Source organism: Myotis lucifugus, unplaced genomic scaffold (assembly GCF_000147115.1).
Source record: "Myotis lucifugus unplaced genomic scaffold, Myoluc2.0 scaffold_53, whole genome shotgun sequence".
NCBI lineage: Eukaryota > Metazoa > Chordata > Mammalia > Chiroptera > Vespertilionidae > Myotis > Myotis lucifugus.
Genome location: NW_005871101.1, coordinates 2576864 through 2597173, shown reverse-complemented (window position 1 = coordinate 2597173; position 20310 = coordinate 2576864). Strand labels below are relative to the sequence as shown.

The 20310-nt window shown below is 41.8% G+C and overlaps 2 protein-coding genes across 2 annotated transcripts in view; one reads left to right on the top strand and one right to left on the bottom strand.

Annotated features, from left to right (window-relative positions):
* The window catches only part of LRRIQ4 (leucine rich repeats and IQ motif containing 4), a 62019-nt gene extending 47252 nt beyond the window's left edge, over window positions 1-14767 (top strand). Inside the window, exons 2-6 of the mRNA XM_006088861.3 lie at window positions 4514-5564; window positions 8038-8211; window positions 9473-9611; window positions 10575-10771; window positions 14511-14767. Coding sequence (XP_006088923.1) covers window positions 4599-5564; window positions 8038-8211; window positions 9473-9611; window positions 10575-10771; window positions 14511-14663 — 1629 coding nt within the window. The 5' untranslated portion in view covers window positions 4514-4598 and the 3' untranslated portion in view covers window positions 14664-14767. The remainder of the gene's footprint in view (window positions 1-4513; window positions 5565-8037; window positions 8212-9472; window positions 9612-10574; window positions 10772-14510) is intronic.
* A 568-nt stretch (window positions 14768-15335) lies between these two features.
* The window catches only part of LRRC31 (leucine rich repeat containing 31), a 34961-nt gene continuing 29986 nt past the window's right edge, over window positions 15336-20310 (bottom strand). Inside the window, exons 9-10 of the mRNA XM_023753903.1 lie at window positions 18563-18730; window positions 15336-16142 (exon numbers count right to left, since the gene is read on the bottom strand). Coding sequence (XP_023609671.1) covers window positions 15811-16142; window positions 18563-18730 — 500 coding nt within the window. The 3' untranslated portion in view covers window positions 15336-15810. The remainder of the gene's footprint in view (window positions 16143-18562; window positions 18731-20310) is intronic.

Genomic DNA, 20310 nt, shown 5'->3' with positions numbered 1-20310 from the left:
CTTTTTGGAGAAATGGGATTTGTCCACACTCGCAGGAAAAATAGGAGGTTCTGAAAGCAGCCTGCAATGGCCCCGGGAGGAAAAAAATAAAGGCCTTCAGCTAAGGACTGGGCCTTGGGGGGGGATGAGGAGGAAAGGGGCCAAAACCCAGAAAATAGTTACAGGGGTGACATTACTCAGAATTTAGTTCCTTGGAGGGTTGGAGGGGAGAAAGAGGGAAGGAGGGGAAAGGGGAGGCCCTTCTGTTTGGGGGTTGCTTATGGACTCAGGAAGGAAAGTCCCAAGGCCCCTGGCCAAAGACCCCCGGAGCCAGGACAGAGACCCCTCCAAAGTGAAACGAGGGCTGGTTTATAAAGCACCAGTTTCAAAGGTGAAAAAAAAAAATGCCTGAATCCTCTCTCCCCTCATGCTGTCCCACCCGGCAAGTCCACCAGTGCTCCGCTGCCAAGAAATTGTTATGCCGAACAAGGCAGGGTGTCTTGAAACCCTGTGCCCGCAGAATTGAAACATCACCTGAAATATCACTTCTTCAGGTTAACCATGATGATAGAAAACAGACAATTATGTGTTCACTCACCCTATGTGCCACCAACAAAGTTGACAGGTGGCTTGAAATACCAAAGTGTAAGTGCAGGTACCATCTAGCACCTGCCTTTCCCTATGCCTCCCTTAAAGTGTTTTGAGTTAAGAAGATACAGGAAAGGAAAGAGAGGTGGAGGATTAATTAATTGCTGCTCCACTGGGGAGAGAGGGATGGTCTTCCAAGGAAGCAAGAAATGCAGAATCAGATTCTTGTTTTAGAGAGTAACTAATAAACAGGGTCAGAACAGAATAAACAGAAAAGGGCTGCTTTAACCAAACAACTTACAGCACTATTCTCCTTAGCTAGCTGCCTCGGCAAAACAAAACCAGTATTTACACAAAAATACAGCCTGCAGTGTCAAAATGCATACTAAACAGATGGTCGAAAAGACACTGATCACATATACAACCTAGTTCCATCAGTATATTTCTCATGGCCCCTCACGAAATGATTTCCAGATAAAGGAGGGATGTAGTTGGGTGGGAGGGGGAGATGAAGACCTCCCCTTGAGAAGCACTGAGGGGTAGGGAGGTGGGGGAGATGCTGCTGAGCTAGCTTGAAGGAAACCTAAGTGGATTCATTGGGTTCTTCTGTGTCAAGAACCCAGAGTATAGGTCTAACTCGAATCTGAGATTCCTAGAAGGCAGAACCAAAGAGAATATATGAGGGTATGGAGTCCCCTGGCTTCAATAAAAGGCAGCATTTACGTGTCTCTGGTACCCTATAGTAGGAAAATTTAGTAGGTATATCTTTATATAAGTAATTTAATGCACATGCCTTGGACTATAATTTTGTAGACGATTCAGAAATATTTTTTCAAATGATTGTTTATTTTATTGTAATTCTACTTAGAAAGCCAACGGCATGGTATTTAATTATGGTAATAGGGTCTAGGCATGGTGTTTCCTGATAATATGGAGATTGAGCTCAAAGGATCTGGGGGAATCTTTAACATATTCATTAGCTATTTTCACAGCTATCAGATGGTCTAACTGAGATGCCAGCAAGCGCTGGAACAGAATAAATGCCTGGTTTGATTTTCTGACAAGTATCTGAAATACTGACTGCTGGTGTTGTTCATGCATGAATGTTTAGGTACTGAATATGCAGATGGAAAATGAGTGTTTTGTTATTTTAAAATGATTTTGGCCCATGGATAAAAGAGTATGTTGCATGAAAAGTTTACATTCTTATTTTCTGATGCGATGAGAAAATATGTCATGATTCATAGTGAAATAGTGCCCCAAACTTTCCTGCTCATGATACAAATAACATTTTGAAAAACCCAAATTTAAAACCAGAAGAAAAAGAAAAAGAAAGGCTTGCTCAATGAGTTACTAGATTGATAGTTTGACGGTAGGGGGAAGGGACTGAGGGTGAAACACTTTTGCAAAATGGATAAGATGCAACTTCTGAGTCTTTAAAGAAAGCAAGTGTGAGAAGCTATTTCAGATAAATAATTTGGTGACAGTGGGGATGGAAGCACACCTTCAAGTTGCTTGCTTGTAAAAAGTTTTCCACTGACGTCTGAAATCTATATGGAACTTTCAGTTCAGTATTAGCTGAAAGGAGACAAAATTTTTTCAAGGGATTTTATAGCTTCCAAGACATTTTCATCAAAGCAAAGGGTAGTGTTACTGTTACATGATTTTCTAGTCCTAGATAATTAAGGCTACTTTTAGCTTGTCTGTATCAAAGGAAAAATAGCTCCCAGGTGAAGTTATAAGCAAAATCTTGAAATGATTTTAACTAGAAATGTAATCAGAGACAGTCAGTCACTGACCATATTAACCTCAGGGCCCTAATTTTATCCATCCAGTTTGTGTGTAATTACACATGGAAACATAAGTATCAACACTTGATGTAAATTTGAGAGGGCTGGTCATTTTCCTAAATGGTTTTCTTGGACATTAAAATTACATAAAGAAGGGCTAATTATTAAATTGTCCAACCTTGGCTCTTTAAAATGATGATGCAACAAGTTATTCCACTTAGAAACACCACAGTAACATTGGATTGTAATAAGTTAATTTGACCATGTTCAGGTAGCAATTTCTAGGGGGAAAAATAGCCAATAAGGAATCAATCTTCCCCCATTCTCATTTACTGTGGCTGAATTACTAACAAAGCTGTTGCAAACCCAGGCTTTACAACCAGTATTTGTTTATTTACTTATTTATTTTAAATATTATTTTGTATTAGTTTTAGGGTATAGCATAATGGTTAGACAATACTTTACAAAGTGTTCCCCACAAACTCCTTTTATTAAATCCACTAATGATAATATATATATCTTTCAGAGGGCCATCAAATTGGTTCCAGACACATATGTGATATCTGATTAAGGTGAGATAATATATACACACACATTCAGACATTCTAGTCAGGATTCATCATGGACAAGATGAAAGTTAGGAGAAATAAGTTCTTTTATGTGTCTGGAAGCCCAGACACACTGTATTCACTCTAATCAGGATGGCTAGTCCACACACATTTCCCCCAGATAACTTGGAAGGCTGAGAAAGAAAGAAAAATCAAACCTGAAACTTCACACCCAAGAATTATTCTTATAAAAACAAGGCTTCCTGTGAATAAATGATGCTAAAAAACTATGTGAGGTTGAGTCAACTTCTCTGGTTCTGCTCCCACCTCCTACTCTATCCTGAGAAGAGCTCTTTTAGTTACTTAGTTTATCTGTAAAACAGGAATTATAATGGTGCCTCCTTGTTAGGGTTCTGGTGAGGATTAAATAGGTTAATTTAAGTAAATCCTAGAGCACATAAGTGTCCTGATGTTACTGGACTATGGGGTCCATTTGCCTGTGCACATCAAAGCCCATTAAAATGCAGATAAGAGTTTTCAGTCAAGCCCTAGCTGGTTTGGCTCATTGGATAAGAGCATCGGTCCTCAGACTGAAGGGTCCCGGTTTCCATTCCAGTCAAGAGCACGTACCTCGGTTGCAGGCTCCATCCCTGGCCCTGGTGGGGGTGTGTGCAGGAGGCAACCAATAGATGTCGCCCTAACTGGTTTGGCTCAGTGGATAAAATGTCGGCCTGTGGACTGAAAGGTCCCGGGTTCGATTCTCATCAAGGGCACATGCCCAGGTTATGGGCTTGATCCTCAGTAGGGGGCGTGCAGGAGGCAGCCAATCAGTAATTCTTTCTCATCATTGATGCTTCTATCTCTTCCTCTCTGAAATCAATAAAAAATAAATAAAATAAAAAATATTTAAAAAGAAAAGTAGATGTGTCTTTCTCACATCGATGTTTCTCTTTCTCTGTCTCTCCCCCCTCCATTCCACTCTCTAAAAATCAATGGGAAAATGTCCTTGGGTGAAGATTAACAACAACAAAATGTTTGGCTGGTTTCTCTTTACCCCAGAAGGGCCTTTGCCTAGCTAGCGGATGGCTTGTTCCCCCCCCCCCACCCCACCCCATCAGTCTCTAAACTTGAAAATGCCACAGGCATAAAAGCGCCCACTGGTCTCTACTTATTCAGGGAGGACTAGTCCATCTCTCACATTTAATTCTCTTGACCGGTGCACCCACAACTCTCCAGTCGTTTTAAGGAAAAATAAAATATTTTAAAATATTAATTTTTTTCTAGTGTTCTCTCAGTGTTTATTGTAGGACCAATGATCTTTTGCAACTTTCTACAGCCTACCTGGAAATAGAATCAAGATGAGCATGTTTTCAAAAAACGGAATTTAGACTATTTTTAAAAAAATATTAGTTAACCTGTTAGGAGTAAGAGGAGTCTACACTTTAATTCTTCTCCCAACGCAAATCACAAAAACCTTTATTTTATGTTGTGGCGCAATGTCAAGCACTAAATTCAATCAACTAAAATTTTAATTTGTTCTCTCTTTCAGGATACCAACCCTGGTGGCAGGTAAACTCTGATTTTTTTTTCCTTTTCACACTATTTCAGATTTTGAATATTTGAATGGCCCGTCAAGATAATACCAACTGGCATCACACAAGCAGTAGAACGTTCCTCTAACGCGCGTCGAAACATGACCCACGGCACATCTGGAAGAACGTTTTTCCTCGATGCCGCTAATCAGAACTTGGCTGCGATCCCACCGGAGATCTTAGAATTAAGAGAATTAGAAGAGGTGCACCTGGAAAATAACGACATCGAGGAGATCCCCCAGGAGATCCAGTACCTGGAGAACATCAAAGTCCTCTACCTGAACAACAACAGGCTGAGCAAGCTGTGCCCGCAGCTGGGAAGGCTGAGCCGCCTGGAGGGCCTGGACCTGAGCGACAACCCCATCCTCCCCTCCTGGATCCCGGTCCTCAGCAGCATCCGCTCCCTGCGCCAGCTCCGCCTCTACCGCACCCAGGTCCGGGAGATCCCCACCGACATCTGCAAGCACCTCCACCACCTCGAGCTGCTCGGCCTGTCGGGAAACCGCCTCAAGTCTCTGCCCAAGGAAATCGTGAACCAGACCAAACTGCGGGAGCTCTACCTGAAGCAAAACCAATTTGAGGTTTTCCCGCCGGAGCTCTGCGTCCTCCGCAACCTGGTGATCATTGACCTGGATGAGAACAGGCTGACGGCGCTCCCGGAGGAGATCGGCAGGCTGGCCCGGCTGCAGAAGTTCTACGTGGCTCGCAACAGCCTGCAGGGGCTGCCCGAGTCCCTGTGCCAGTGCGACAAGCTGTCGGTGCTGGATCTCTCCTACAACCGCCTCCACTCCCTCCCGCGCACCCTGGGGAGCCTCTCGGAGATGACGGAGGTGGCGCTGAGCGGGAACCCGCTGGAGAAGGTGCCGCGCCTGGTCTGCAAGTGGACCGCGCTGCAGCTGCTCTACCTGTGCAACGCCGGCCTGCGCTCGCTGCGCCGCTCCTTCCGGCGCCTGGTCAACCTGCGCTTCCTGGACCTCAGTCAGAACCAAATGCAAGGCTTCCCCTTGCAGATCTGCTCGCTGAGGAACCTGGAGATCCTGGCGCTGGATGATAATAAGATAGGGAAGGTACTGATCCCCTTCCCGGCTGGCACCGGGCCCTCACCCCGGGCCCTCCCTGCCCGAAGTTGGTGCGGTTCTGTGTCTAAACATCAGCACATTCTAACGGACTTTATGGGCAAACATCCAGGGTTAACAAATATAGCCAACACGGCGATCATTTTTATTACTCCCCTCCCCTCCCCTCCAAGAACAACATTAATCACAATTAACCTCCAAGAACAACATTAATCACAATTAATAGCTACCGTTTATTTACAATATGTATGTTAGGCCCTGGGCAAAGTGTAATCCTCTCAAGTATCTTTTTTAAAATACATTTTTATTGATTTCAGAGAGGAAAGGAGAGGGAGAAAGAGACAGAAACATCAATGATAAGAGAGAATAATCGATTGGCTGCCTCCTGCATGTGCCCAACTGGGGATAGAGCCTGAAACCAGGGCATGTGCCCTTGAACAGAATAAAACCCGGGATCCTTCAGTCCAAGGCCCATGCTCTATCCACTGAGCCAAACCGGCTAGGGACTGACAAGTACTTTTGATGTAGGTAATGTTATCCTCAATGGCATATGAGGAAAATGAGGCGCAGGGCACGTAACTAACTTGTCAAGGCCACATGCCTATAAGTGATGAAGGCAGGATTCCCACCCAGAGCTGCTGGACTCCAGGGTCTATCTATATAATAAAAGCCTAAGCGACCATTACGGCAGAACAGCCAGTCGCTCTGATGTGCACTGACCACCAGGAGGCAGACGCTCAATGCAAGAGCTGCCCCCGGTGGTCAGTGCACTACCCCTGTGGGGAGCCAGAAGCCGGACTCACGGCTGGTGAATGCAGTGGCGGTAGCAGGAGCCTCTCCCACATCTGTGGCAGTGCTAAGGAGCAGCAAGCTGAGCAGTAAGGAGCAGCAAGCAGGTGGGCAGTAAGGAGAGAGGGGGTCCCGGATTGTGAGAGGGATGTCCGCCTGCCGGCTTAGGCGGATATCCCCCAAGGGCTCCTGGACTGTGAGAGGGCGTAGGCCGGGCTAAGGGACACCCCCCCCCCCTTGCACAAATTTCATGCACCGGGCTTGTAGTATTCTTAATAAAGACCACCTCCTAACAGGATTTCCTTAAACAGATTTTTCTGACACATACAACCTTAGATCTTAATGTTCCATTCATAGGAAACTGCAAAAACAGCTTTAGAGAAACTTTCCCATGTGTACAGGGTGACCTGGTAATCATGAAGTAATGGAAGACAATCTAAATTGTCTGCCTCCTGGTGGTCAGTGCACATTCAGTTAATAGAGGAATGAGCAAGTAAATTGTGGTATATTTGTAAAATGGAATGCTATGCAATAATTTAAGTGAATGGGAGCTATAGGTACCAATGTGGAGAAATCCCAAAATGTTAATGTTTGTTAAAAAGTAAAGCACTGAATTGCAGAACCCAATGATGCCACTTATAAAAATTTTTAATCACACAAAAATACATATACACACAACAAATTTTATGGATATTTATATATGTCATGAGAGTATAAAAAATATGGACTGGAAAAAACTACATTCCTAACAATGGCTGTTTCTGGGAAGAGGGAAGTAGTCAAGCAAATGAAGGTATTATAGAGAAACTCAACTTTAATTGCAGTATTTTATTGTTTATTAACAAAAGATTTGGGTATACTTGTATTTGTTTCTTTTGTTTAATATTTAAAATAAAAAAAGATTTATTTGAAAAGCAAAAGACAACTATAGAGGGAGAAAAAGGGATACTTGGAATTCAACATCTAACCAAATAATAGGTCTGTCTTTCCTGGCCATGGACACCAGTCTCATGTGTTCCCCAGACATTATAAAAATCCTAGGCCAAAAAGGTGTGGGTTTTGAAAATATATATATTTTTATTGATTTCAGAAAGGGAGGGAGAGAGAGTCATAGATACAGCAATGATGAGAGAGAATCATTGATTGGCTGCCTCCTACACACCCCCTACTGGAGATTGAGCCTGCAATCAGGGCATCTGCCCTGACAGGGAATCTATCGTAGACTTCCTGGTTCATAGGTCGAGGCTCAACCATTGTGGTACACGGGCCAGGCAAGGTGTGAGTTTCATAAAAAATACATATTTTATTCAATTTTCAAAACCTTGGGTAGGTCTTTTGTTTTCCTAATTGCCATAGACTTTTAAAACTGCCTGTCAGCAAGTAAGTGTTTTGATAGTAACTTTAAGATTTAGGAAGAGAATCTAGGATTTAATCTCTATTAAGTTTGCAGGTTTGATTCCTGGTCAGGGTACATACCTAGGTTGTGGGTTCCATCCTGATTGGGGCATGGGGGGAGGCAGCTGACCGATGTTGTTTCTCATCTCTCTCTCTCTCTCTCTCTCTCTCTCTCTCTCTCTCTCTCCCTCCCCCCTCTCTAAAATCAATAAATATATCCTCATGTGAGGATTTAAAAGAAGATATTGACTTGAAACTTATCTTTTTGGAATACTTCTAGTTATCTTCAGACTTCGGTGCACTTTCAAAACTGAAGATACTTGGACTAAGTGGGAATCAGTTCATTTCATTTCCAGAAGAAATCTTTTCTTTAGAGTCCTTAGAGAAATTATACATTGGGCAAGATCAGGGAGCCAAGCTCACCTCTGTGCCAGAGGACATTGGGAAACTACAGGTAAGCCTCCCCAAACGAGCAGGCAAAGAGGTACACACCTACTGATTGCTTAAGTTGGCTGATATTGGGGAAACACGCCCTGTTCCCACAGGCTGCGTGTGGAATCAACCATACCAGATTTCCAGCTCCTAACAACAGTCATTATTATGCTTTGAGCCTTCCACTGTCTTCCTGATCAACCCCCAGATCTATACCTAAAACAAGTTATTGTGATTGCTAGTGGGTATGTCATGCCATACTCCTTTCCACTATGTGTTTTGGAAAGTTTTATTTGCAAAAATTGAGCCACACTGCTTTTCATTTCGTTTCTACTTTTCATAAGTTACCCCTGAAAGTTGTACTATTTTGAAGTTAAAGTATCATACAGGTGAATGCTGGGAGCTGCCGTTTGGATGGGCAATAGACCTCCCACTCTCCATGGTGGAATGTAAATCGTGCTCTATTTCACTGTTGCACCAGGTTCACTGAGGATGGGTCCAGGGCACTGTGATAAATCCTAGCAGAGCAACACGTTCACTTCACTAACTGGTAGCCATACCAGTGTGTCTTTATCTATATGCATACTTTAAGGAACTGTTATATTTTCATGCTCCTGGTACTGCACTCTTAATACTGATAAAGTAGGTGTGGGCCACTACGTTATCCCTGGTCATGGCACTGAGCAATGGTCAACGGTATGTATAGCAGATACTCACCTATGACACAGGGTTTCTATTCCGAATTCTCCGTTTCTTTATGCTGTGTTCATAGAACTCTGTCTATCATTTCGCTCCTTGTACGTCATGTCATACTCTTCAAAATCTTAGGGTGAGATACAAACAAGTTTTTGCCCAGCAAATTTGAACGTAGTTAACTTATTATCTATATACTTGGCTACTTCAACTTGGGCAATGTTGGATTGATATTTGGGGAAATTATACTTTGAGGCAACTGCCACCGATAATTAGCTATTGAAAGGGAGCGAATGATGTGTGTAGTTAAATGATCCAAATTATTTTTTCATAAAGTTTTTTTCATAAAGTTTTCATGAAACAGAAATACTAGATTCCCATGTTCTAATCTCCCTACATAAATGTAAACCATTCCTAATAGTTTAACTGAAAAATAACTTCTTGATGATGGTCCTTTAAATGTTTTCCCCCTTTATGCCAATGCATAATAACCCTCACTGAAGTAGCATGGGAACTCAAAGGTGATTCTAGTTGCTGTAATTCATTTTTCAATATAAGGATCATTGTGGTATACTATGATCTTATTTCAGAGTCTTAAGGAGCTGCATATAGAAAACAACCATCTGGAGTACTTGCCAGTGGCCTTGGGATCAATGCCTAACCTGGAAGTTCTTGATTGCCGCCACAATCTGCTTAAGCAGCTTCCAGATGCCATCTGCCAAGCACAAGGTGGGAAATCTTAGTAGCCCATAGCCTAGTGGAGTTTGAGGCCAGCATTTCCCTCAATAAAAGCTTCTTTGCTTTTCTAAAGACCAATCTCCGTGTTTAGAGAGCTTGGCCCTACCTCATTACCTCCTTGCAGGGCTCCCTGGGAAGGTCAGGTCTCTGACTAGTACAGCTCAGAGCCTCACAAAGGCAGATTATTTATTGGGAATTTAAAAAGCAAGTTGCAACTGCTAAGATAATTAGTCATTACACCACCAACAAAAATGTACTGAATCCCTACTACATGTTGGAATTGGGAGTTGGGGGCCCTGTAGTAAATTCACATTAGGTCACTAAGTCACTTGAAGAAAAAGAAAATACTGACTCACAGTGGTGAAATCAGCAAGGGGCGGGAGAGGGGGGGCTTTTGAAGCTACATGATTGACATGAAAAGTCATATATGATTCATATTTAAACACTCAAACATATCCATTTACTTAAGCTTTTTGCTGAGTTCCTACTGGGGCCAGATTAAAAAAAAATTTCCCCATAGTGTACTGAATCTTCAGGTTTATAGATATGTTTTCAAACTATGCCCATTCTTTAGTGAAAGGAGGATGAAGAAATATGAGTGCAAGCTGTGACCTAACCACAAGACATTCAAAGGTTAGAGGCTATGCTGTACTCTTTAGTAATGCTCCCGACTGTACATTTTTATCCTGTCCTTGGTCTCTGGAGGAACGAAACATTCTCAAAATCTTTTAGTGTTTATTAATGTTTCTTGCCTCTAATACTTATTTACATGAACTCCAACAACTCTGAGTTGTTTTAAAGAAAAGAACTTCGGGTTGCCTCATCCAATCTGATGTTTTTGTGTGACATGGCACAGTAGAAAACAAACCTTTCAAAATGACGGGACTAAAGAATTCACGTTTTAATTCTTGCCTGTTTTCAAGATAAATTCATCATTTTAAAATATTGTTTCAGCTCTGAGAGAATTACTACTTGAGAACAACTTGCTCACCCAACTCCCAGAGGATTTAGATAGTCTAGTGAATCTCGACGTTCTGACGCTGATGGACAATCCTATGGAAGATCCCCCAGAAGAAGTGTACACGGAAGGCAAAGAGGCTATCTTCGCATACCTTAAGAATAAAAGACATATGAAAATAGTAGCAACAAAGGTAAATCAGCAACATTTCTGGATAATAGACTCCTAGTTGCTTTGGAGAGGGGTTAGTGTTAAACACATTAGATTATCCAATGAGGCTGCTCTTTACACATCTGTACCTTGTCCTTGAGAGTAGAGACTCTTCTTTACTTACCCAGGGCCAAGCGAGAGAATTTTGAACATCATCCTAGCATGTTTGTTCCTCCTCTCCTTGTCAGATAAGAAGCCAACAATCAGGCAAAAGAAACCAAAATTTCAACTCTTAAAACAATCTAAAATTCTTAGAGCATTCACTGGGATGGAAAGCTGATAGTAACAAAGTCAGTAAGATAAGGCTGAAAAATTAGAAATGAAAGCATTTATGGTGCAGAGGTCTAGCGACCAGAGTTCTTCTCTGCCACTAACTAGACAGTGATGGCGAACCTTTTGAGCTCGGCGTGTCAGCATTTTGAAAAACCCTAACTTAACTCTGGTGCCGTGTCACATATAGAAATTTTTTGATATTTACAACCATAGTAAAACAAAGACTTATATTTTGATATTTATTTTATATATTTAAATGCCATTTAACAAAGGAAAATCAACCAAAAAATGAGTTCGCGTGTCACCTCTGACACGTGTGTCACAGGTTCGCCATCACTGAACTAGGATCAAAGAACTAAGAGCCCTGTCTTGCCCATGAAGCTCATGGAGACATAAGGATACCCCAGACAGACCAGGAATGTGTTCACTTCAGTCAGTATTCAGTGTTCTCCATTCAGCTGTTCCAAGCCCCCATCTTCTCACACTCCTACTTCCACACCTGCTCCCCGAAAATATACCTTTCACTCAGCAGTCACACTGATGCTGTCAAACTATAGGTTGATCAGCTCTCCTCTGCTGAAATCAACCATTTTCATTTCCCTAAAATTAAACTCATAGATAATATTACCTACCAAAACCACATACTTTTAATAAATCAAAGTAATGCCTGAGCTACAACATAAAGGGAAAGCTAAGGACAGTTATTTATGTTAAAATATTTGTTTTACTATGTATATATTCAGAAATGACTACTTTGGAAGAATAAAAATACTTTTTGGAGTCTTCCTAAGAGCATTTTGAAAAACCATATACCCTCTTGCACATTTTCAAAATTGGTATTTAAATTTTTTTGTCACTAGGTTTAAATCATCGCAAAGCTTTTACTTTTCAGTGAATTTTAAATATCGACATTTTAAAATAGAGCTCTTAGATCAATATTTTAAATGTACCCAATGGAATCTAAATATTATTTTGATTTGATATGTCAGTCAACATCAATTTACAAGATACTTGAACATGTTCTTATTTCACAGGCAGACATTTTGTTATATCCTTTTCTTCTTGAACATCTATTTTCATTCCATTTTCCCCTTAGAATTGATCTTAATATTTCATGTGATATATATAGTGTGTCCCAAAAAATGTATCCACATACTTTGAATAATTATAAAGGCAGTGTTTATTAAAATACATTTCATTTTCAAAATTGCATTATCAGCTATTAAAGTGTATATACATTTGGGGGGAACACCCTGTACATATCATTTTATTATATATATATATATATATATATATATATATATATATATGTAATTTAAAGTCATTTATAGATCACCTTTCATACTTATGGGTAACAAAAATATTTATACAAATTAAAATTATTTTTTTCTGTGACTATAGGGTTTTATAATGTTCTAGATTATTACATTTTATTAGTCATATTATAATTATTGGTAGTATAAAATTGACCATAACAACATAACATCTATTATGAATTTTGATGTTTAATTATTTGACCTATAAGATTGTGGATAAATACACATACAAATGAGAGAAACTTTTCCACATGGGTTATGTATCCTTGCATCAATAGTACTTATGGCTAGAATGAGATGGGGCCTGGCATCAGTTCTATGCCTATTTTTCATTTTACAAATGAAGTGCTGAGAAACATTGTCCCCATAAACTAGGTGATTAGAAGTTTTTTTTCTTTGCCACATCTTGTTTTAAATGGCAATGCCTTAAACATCTCTGGAACTTTTCCCAGATTTATACCCCAAATCAGATAGCAGGCTCTTAGCAGACAAATCAACTGTTCTACTTTCAATTTTCTTGAAGGCGAAGAGCTGGAAGGCAAAAGGATTGGTTACCTGTCCTTAGAGCCAACATCAGTGATATTACTTTGAATTGTCCCCCCCCCCCTTTTTTTTGGTGTCCCAGAGGTTTCTGAAGTCCAGGGCAACACACCCTCAGACTCAGGTGGGTGGGAAGTGTGCCAGAGGGGCAGCTGTGTTCCTAGGCAGATACATTTTAGAAAAGGGTACGCGTGGAAGTTGAAATTTTGGAGATGGATTGCTTCCAAACTGTCCAAGCTTGCACACCCTTGGAAAGTCTTTGTGGACTAGGGTGCATGTCACACAATTGAAGACCTTGACAACAAAAAGCCCCGCACATTTTCAGAATGCCTCTAGAGGGCAGTACTGTCCCCGGAAAATCACCACCCTACCGGATCTGCTGCTTTCACTCCCCATCTCATCCTTCCCTTTTCTACTTTACTTGAGTCACAAACGCGATCCTCGGTATGTTTCTAAGGCCCAAGCATGCTCCTGCCTCAGGTTCTTCACACTGGCTCTTTCTGCCCAGAGATAATTCCCCTGGTATGGACAAAACTCTGCCTTCACTTAGTTGAGTCGCTGCTCAAATTTCGTCATACCTGCCCTTAGTCCACCTTCTATAAAACAGCATAACCCCACCTAACTTCTTCATTCCTCCAACAAATATTTATTGAGCTTCTACTATGTGCCAGGCATTGTTCTAGGCACTGGAAATACACCAGTTTGAACAAAACACAGTGTGTCCTCATATTGCTTAAAGTCTAGTGTGATGGGAATAAAAACATGAATAGATAACATAAAATTATATACTGTGTTAGAAAGTGATAAGTGGTATTGGAAAAAAAGTTCAAGCTAAGGGGAACTGAGATTACCAGAAGTTGTGTGTGTGTGTGTGTGTGTGTGTGTGTGTGTGTGTGTGTGTTGTGGACTTTCAATTTAAATGAGATGGTCAGAACTTGAAGTAGGCTTCATTGGAAAAATGACTGCCTCAGGTTACCATAACAACAGACCATAGACTAGGACGCTTAGACAATAGAAATGTGTTTTCTCACAGTTCTGGTTCTGGATGCTAAAGGTTCAAAGAGTCTACTTACTTCTAGAGATGGGATATTCCTGAGTAGGTGCGAGGGAATAGGATTGAGTGAGGCAACAAGGGTGGGCTGGCTGTAGGTAGTCAGGGGCATAGGAAGACTAGTAACAAGAAGGAAGGCAGGGTAGAGGCACGCTTGATTCCCCTTACTGTGCACTGCCATCTCCAGGGCACTGAACACCATCTAATTATACATTTATGTGTTTATTGTTTATTGTCTCTTCCCTTCACTGGAATGTGAGCTCCACAAAGTCAGTGACAGTAGTATTTATTGAGCTTCTACTATGTGCCAGGCATTGTTAGCTGCTGTTTCCCAAAGGTTTGGAACAGGGCTTGGTGCATAAAAGCACTCAATACTTTAAAAAAATTCCTGGATGACTGGCCAATTGAGAAAGAGAGAAAATAAGGTTTAGAGTTCTCATCACATTGCATTCTTCACATTTTTAAAACCACATGTCAGAACGAAGAGTTGTAACCATTCCCAGTGATACCAGCTAATACTGTTTGGGTTTATCTGTTTTCAGATTCAGTCCTGGTGGCGTGGAATGATGGTACTGAAAGGAATTGGGAAATTTAGTGAACTGTTAAGAGTGCGAAAGAAAGGAAAGAATTCTCTAAAATCTAAGTCAGGAAAGAAGGGTGGAAAAGAAAAACCTGCAAAGGAAAAGAAGAAATAATTTTGTATATTAATGACTTGAGGTAATGAACCCTGATGGATTAAGAAGGCAAAAATATATAGGAATTAGATGCCCACCACATTAAAATTGTTCATTAAATTATGGTTATGTATTAAAGTAAATATTCTTACTTTTACTGAAATATTTATGAGAAAATGATATGAAGCCCAGGAATTGCTTCAGAATAATATCAGGTAAGTGTGGGGGATCCAAATGAAACAAGATTGGACATAAGCTGATAATTGCAGAAATATCTGATAGTTACATGGAGGTTTGTTATAGTATTCTGTAACAAGCTTTTAGTTTTGAAATAATTATATATTCACTAGAGGCCTGGTGCACGAAATTCGTGCACTGGGGGGGGGGGTAGGGGGGGGGAGTCCCTCAGTCCGGATTGTGAGAGGGCACAGGCCAGGCCAAGGGACCCCACTGGTGTCTGATCGGGGCCGGGGAGAGACATGGGAGGTTGGCCAGCCAGGGAGGGACCACAGGAGGGCTCCAGGGTGTGTCTGGCCCATCTCACTCAGTCCCAATCGGTTGGACCCCAGCAGCAAGCTAACCTACCAGTTGAAACGTCTACCCCCTGGTGATCATAGTGAGCAGTTGAGTGGCCTTAGCATATCATTAGCATATTACACTTTGATTGGTTGAATGGATGACTGGACGACTGGACACTTAGCATATTAGGCTTTTATTATATAGGATAGGAAGTTCCAAAGAAATGTACAAAGAGGCCCATGTACCCTTTACCCTCCCTTAGTGTTGACATCTTGCATAACTAGAATACAATAACAAAACCAGAAAATCTACATTGGTACCATCAGGAGAACTTATTCAGATTCCATCAGTTACACATACACTCACGTGTGTGTGTGTGTGTGTGTGTGTGTGTGTGTTGGGGTGGGGGTCAATGCAGTTGTTGTTTTTTTTTTCAATGCAGTTTTGTCTCATGTAGCTTCATGTAGCCACCACCACAATCAAGATACAAAATTGTTCCATCACCACACGTCTTTACTGTGTTATTCCTTTTAGTCACATCTACCACCTACCCCTTTCTCAATCCCCGAGCTGTTCTCTGTCTCTATAATTTTGTTATTTCAAGAATGTTATATACATGGAATCATATACATGACCTTGGGAAACCAGCTTACTGATGCCCGCCATGGTCAAAGTGAATGCTGCTGCGGCGATCTTGGTCCAAGCGTTTTAGCTCTTCCTCCAGTGAAGCTGGGAGGAGCCACCTTTTCATTCCTATGTCAGTGATCGCCGGAAGTCTGGTCACAGCACATAACAAGTGTCTAAACCATTGTCCACAATCCCGAAAAGTTGATGGCCGAAGGCTAATATCCAGCTCCGTTAACTCTCTGAGGAGCCACACGTTTTGGCAGAAGATGGCCCATCCTGCATCGCAGATGCTGTCATTATAGCTCAGGTCGAGCTTCTGCAGCCTGGCCAGATGACCCGTGTGTATTACCGATGCTGAAAAACAAAATCACTCTAGTTGCCAAAATACAAGAATACTTTCTGTCATGGCTGTTTCCCACTTCCAATAACACAACGCGGTAGTTCCAGACCGGTAATGACAAGATTGATCATTAGTAATGCTTTGTTGCTAGCTAGCTATTTTATTTAGGGCATCTGAAATTACTTTAGTAACAAATTTCCTCTCTGTGCATCCCAAGTACAACTTGAAAATTGATTTTTTTCTCTTTCCACATCCCTACCCGCCAAAATATATTTTTTTGGTCAAATTCCTGCTCTTTACTTCACGGGGGTCCCAGCTCTTCCTGCAGACTTTCTCTAATTAAATGTGAGGAATGATGGATCATTGGCTTGAACAGAAGACTATTAGTAAATAATCTTCTTGCTGTTTAATACTATTTAGTTGTTCATTTCTCATTCATTCTGCAGTCAACAATGATTTAACTGAGCACTTTCCATGTGCAAAACATACCTGGATAATTTCTAATCCAACTGAGAGATGTCTAATCACAGAACAATTTGGTCTTTGAATAGCACATGTCACAGTACTACCTACAAGGGCACTTAATACATAATAATGATGAAGCTAAGAGAAGATAACGACTTCTGTAAGAAAAGGTAGGGGAGCCCTAACCGGTTTGGCTCTGTGGATAGAGCGTTGGCCTGTGGACTGAAGGGTCCCAGGTTCGATTCTGGTCAAGGGCATGTACCTTGGTTGCGGGCACATCCCGAGTAGGGGGTGTGCAGGAGGCAGCTGATCGATGTTTCTGTCTTGTCAATGTTTCTAACTCTCTATCCTTCTCCCTTCCTCTCTGTAAAAAATCAATAAAATATATTTAATAAAAAAGAAAAAGAAAGAAAAGGTAGGGGAGACACCCAAGGCTAATAGTACATGCTTTTCTTTTTAGTCCAAAGTTGAAATGGATTATAGAGATGAGATGAGTGGTGTAAAATCTCGGAGTGACAAGGGACCTGGGGGTCTCCTCGAGGATTCAACCTCCAGATCAATGATCAGGGAAGGCTCCCTTTCACAGCTTCTCCATGGTGACCAGCCCGGGTCTGCCTGCAGCACCCTTACAGGTCGCCCCAAGAGGGTGAGGCAGCTCTCAGCAGGAGGGTGCCCTTCCTTTGGGACCCTCATCTACCTCCTGGGGATTCCTCCATTGCCCGCCGTGGCCAGCCTGAACCCCAGCTCCTTCCTTGTGTTAGCCCTGCAGTGTTGGACAACAGTCAGGTCCCTCAAATGTTCTTCCTTTAGGACTAAACATGCCTTGGTTTTTCCATCATTTCTTTTTTTTAAAATATATTTTATTGATTTTTTACAGAGAGGAAGGGAGAGGGATATATAGAGAGAAACATCGATGAGAGAGAAACATCGATCAGCTGCCTCCTGCACATCTCCCACTGGGGATGTTCCCGCAACCAAGGTACATGCCCTTGACCGGAATCGAACCTGGGACCCTTCAGTCTGCAGGCTGACGCTCTATCCACTGAGCCAAACCGGTTAGGGCTCCATCATTTCTTATACGTTATGGCTTCCAGACCCAGCCGGATGCTCCACGCCCATTCCTTTCATTTGCGACAAGCTTGATTCCAGAGAGCCCTTGAGAGTTTAGCAGTCCGTACACTCACCAGTGCCCTCACTCCCTAGATGTCCATGTGTGTCCTTTCTTTCTGCCTTCCAGCCTGTCACTCAGCATATTCTCAAGGCCTAAGTAAGTGTTAAAGACGATGTGCATGCTTTTTCTCTCCAGAATATTTTCTATTATGGAAAAATTTTTTAAAACGTACAAAAAGTTGACAGGAGAGTGAACCCCTGCCCCCATCATTCAGCCTGAACAGTTATGTTCATTACACCTAACTTGCCCAATCTAGTCCCTTACTTCAGCTGGCAACAGTCTAGTGATGTCTATCCATGAGAAATGATACCTGTATTTCAGTTATGATGATCAGTTTTCTGTTTAAATTTAAGTTAAAGAGTCAACATAAAGAAAAAAATCAAGTAATAGCGCAGGTACCATGTGACTAGGGCAAAATTTGTAAAGGTGGGATGTGGATGACTCAAGTTCGGTCAACACGGACTTGGTTAAGAACACCAAGATGCTCATGTGTGGCAGGATGTGGAGCTGGTCCCCTGGCAGGAACCTCCCACCACCACCTCTGTGTCTATCTTCTTTTAGGAAACACCCTCCTGAGTTCCCAGTTCATCAGATGCCAAATAATAAATTTCCCTCCACTGTCCTTTTGGGTTTCGAATCTCCCTTATTTGTTTCAAACAGATCACTCCCAAGCAGGTGTCAGGAGAAGCGAAGCTGCAAAGAGGGCCCCAGGCCTCGCTGCCTTCGGCGCCTCCCTCCCCCTGCACTTGCTGGGCGGGTATGTTGGGCTCTGCCCGCCAGGAACCCAGAGATACAAACCCAGGAGAGCCACGTCCTCTGTCACCAGGGAACAGCTGCTCAGCCTCAGCACTTGGAGGGACGTGGAAAGCTTTAGCGTTTCCAGAAGCAGCGTCAGGTTGCCACCAACACACTTGTTCCAAGAAAGGCTGAGTACTTCCAGGGCAGGGAGGTGGACGGAGGCTTCAGCTAAATAAGAGCAATGATTTAGGTCATAAGCCTTCACTTTGAGCAGGGGTCCTCAAACTACGGCCCTCGGGCCACATGCAAATACAAATATTGTATTTGTTCCCGTTTTGTTTTTTTTACTTCAAAATAAGATATGTGCAGTGTGCATAGGAATTTGTTCATAGTTGTTTTTTTTTAAACTATAGTCCGGCCCTCCAATGGTCTGAGGGACAGTGAACTGGCCCCCTGTTTAAAAAGTTTGAGGACCCCTGACTTTGAGGAACTGAGGCCAGGGCAACATATGAACATCACTGAGGTTCAGAAAGTTGTAGAGATTGTTCACTCCTGCCTGAAATTCATGACCTCGCTTTATGTTATCTATCTTTATTGGGGAGAAATGTTGGAAACTTAGTAAGTAAAACTTAATTAGATGGAATTCACTATGACCTGGAATTTCCTTCTTTTCCTTCACATTGAAGAAGAAATGGCCCTGGCTGGTGTGGCTCAGTGGTAGAGCATTGGTCCATGCACCAACTCCCAGTCAAGGGCATGCCAGGGTTGCAGGTTTGTTCATGGGCCCCAGATGGCTGAATGCGGGAGGCAACCAATCGGTGTCTCTCTCTCACATTGGTGTTTCTCTTTCTCTCTCCTCCGTTCTCCCGTTCACTCTCTCTAAAAATTAATGGAAAAAATATCCTTGTAGGAGGATTTACAACAACAAAAAAGATGAAGAAAGAGGCAGAGAGGTAGGCTCACAGGCTGGTCAAGATTTCCAAAGTGTGCGCTGGGCTTACATATCCCACCAACCGTGCAGTCACAGCTGAAATCCTGAGACAGGGCCAAACCTCCCCAGGACTCCTCAACTCCAAAATGAATTTGTACTCGCTTAACTGTAGTCACAGAGACAAAGAAGGGAAGTGATGTATTAGGAAAGATTTTTAAAGAAATTAAAAGAATTTTCTGCTTAATTCTCAATTTTCCCGAACATTAAAATCAGCCAGAACAAGTAATTTTTAAGGTAAGTCGTTAATTATACTTTTTTTAAAAAATATATTTTATTGATTTTTTACAGAGAGGAAGGAAGAGAGATAGAGAGTTAGAAACATCGATGAGAGAGAAACATCGATCAGCTGCCTCCTGCACATCTCCCACTGGGGATGTGCCCGCAACCCAGGTACATGCCCTTGACCGGAATCGAACCTGGGACCTTTCAGTCCGCAGGCTGACGCTCTATCCACTGAGCCAAACCAGTTTCGGCTCGTTAATTATACTTTAAACTTCTTTCTTTCTGCCTTCTTTCTAAAAAGTAAAATATATTCAAGGGGAAAAATATACATTCTTCTATAACATCAAATAAGAAAACCCCTCCCAGTCATATGGTACAGAGACCTTTCAATAAGAAATGGAACTTTTTTCTTCTAAAAGTGATGCAGAGAAATATATACTACTTGATTTACTTCTTAACTCAGATTGAATGATAGATTTATGTTAGATGCGATAGTTTAGTGTAGTATCTACTTGATTATGATCCATTGATTTTGTAGCTATAATTAGAAAGAGCTGTGTTTTCTACAGAAGACACAAAATCAAATATATATATA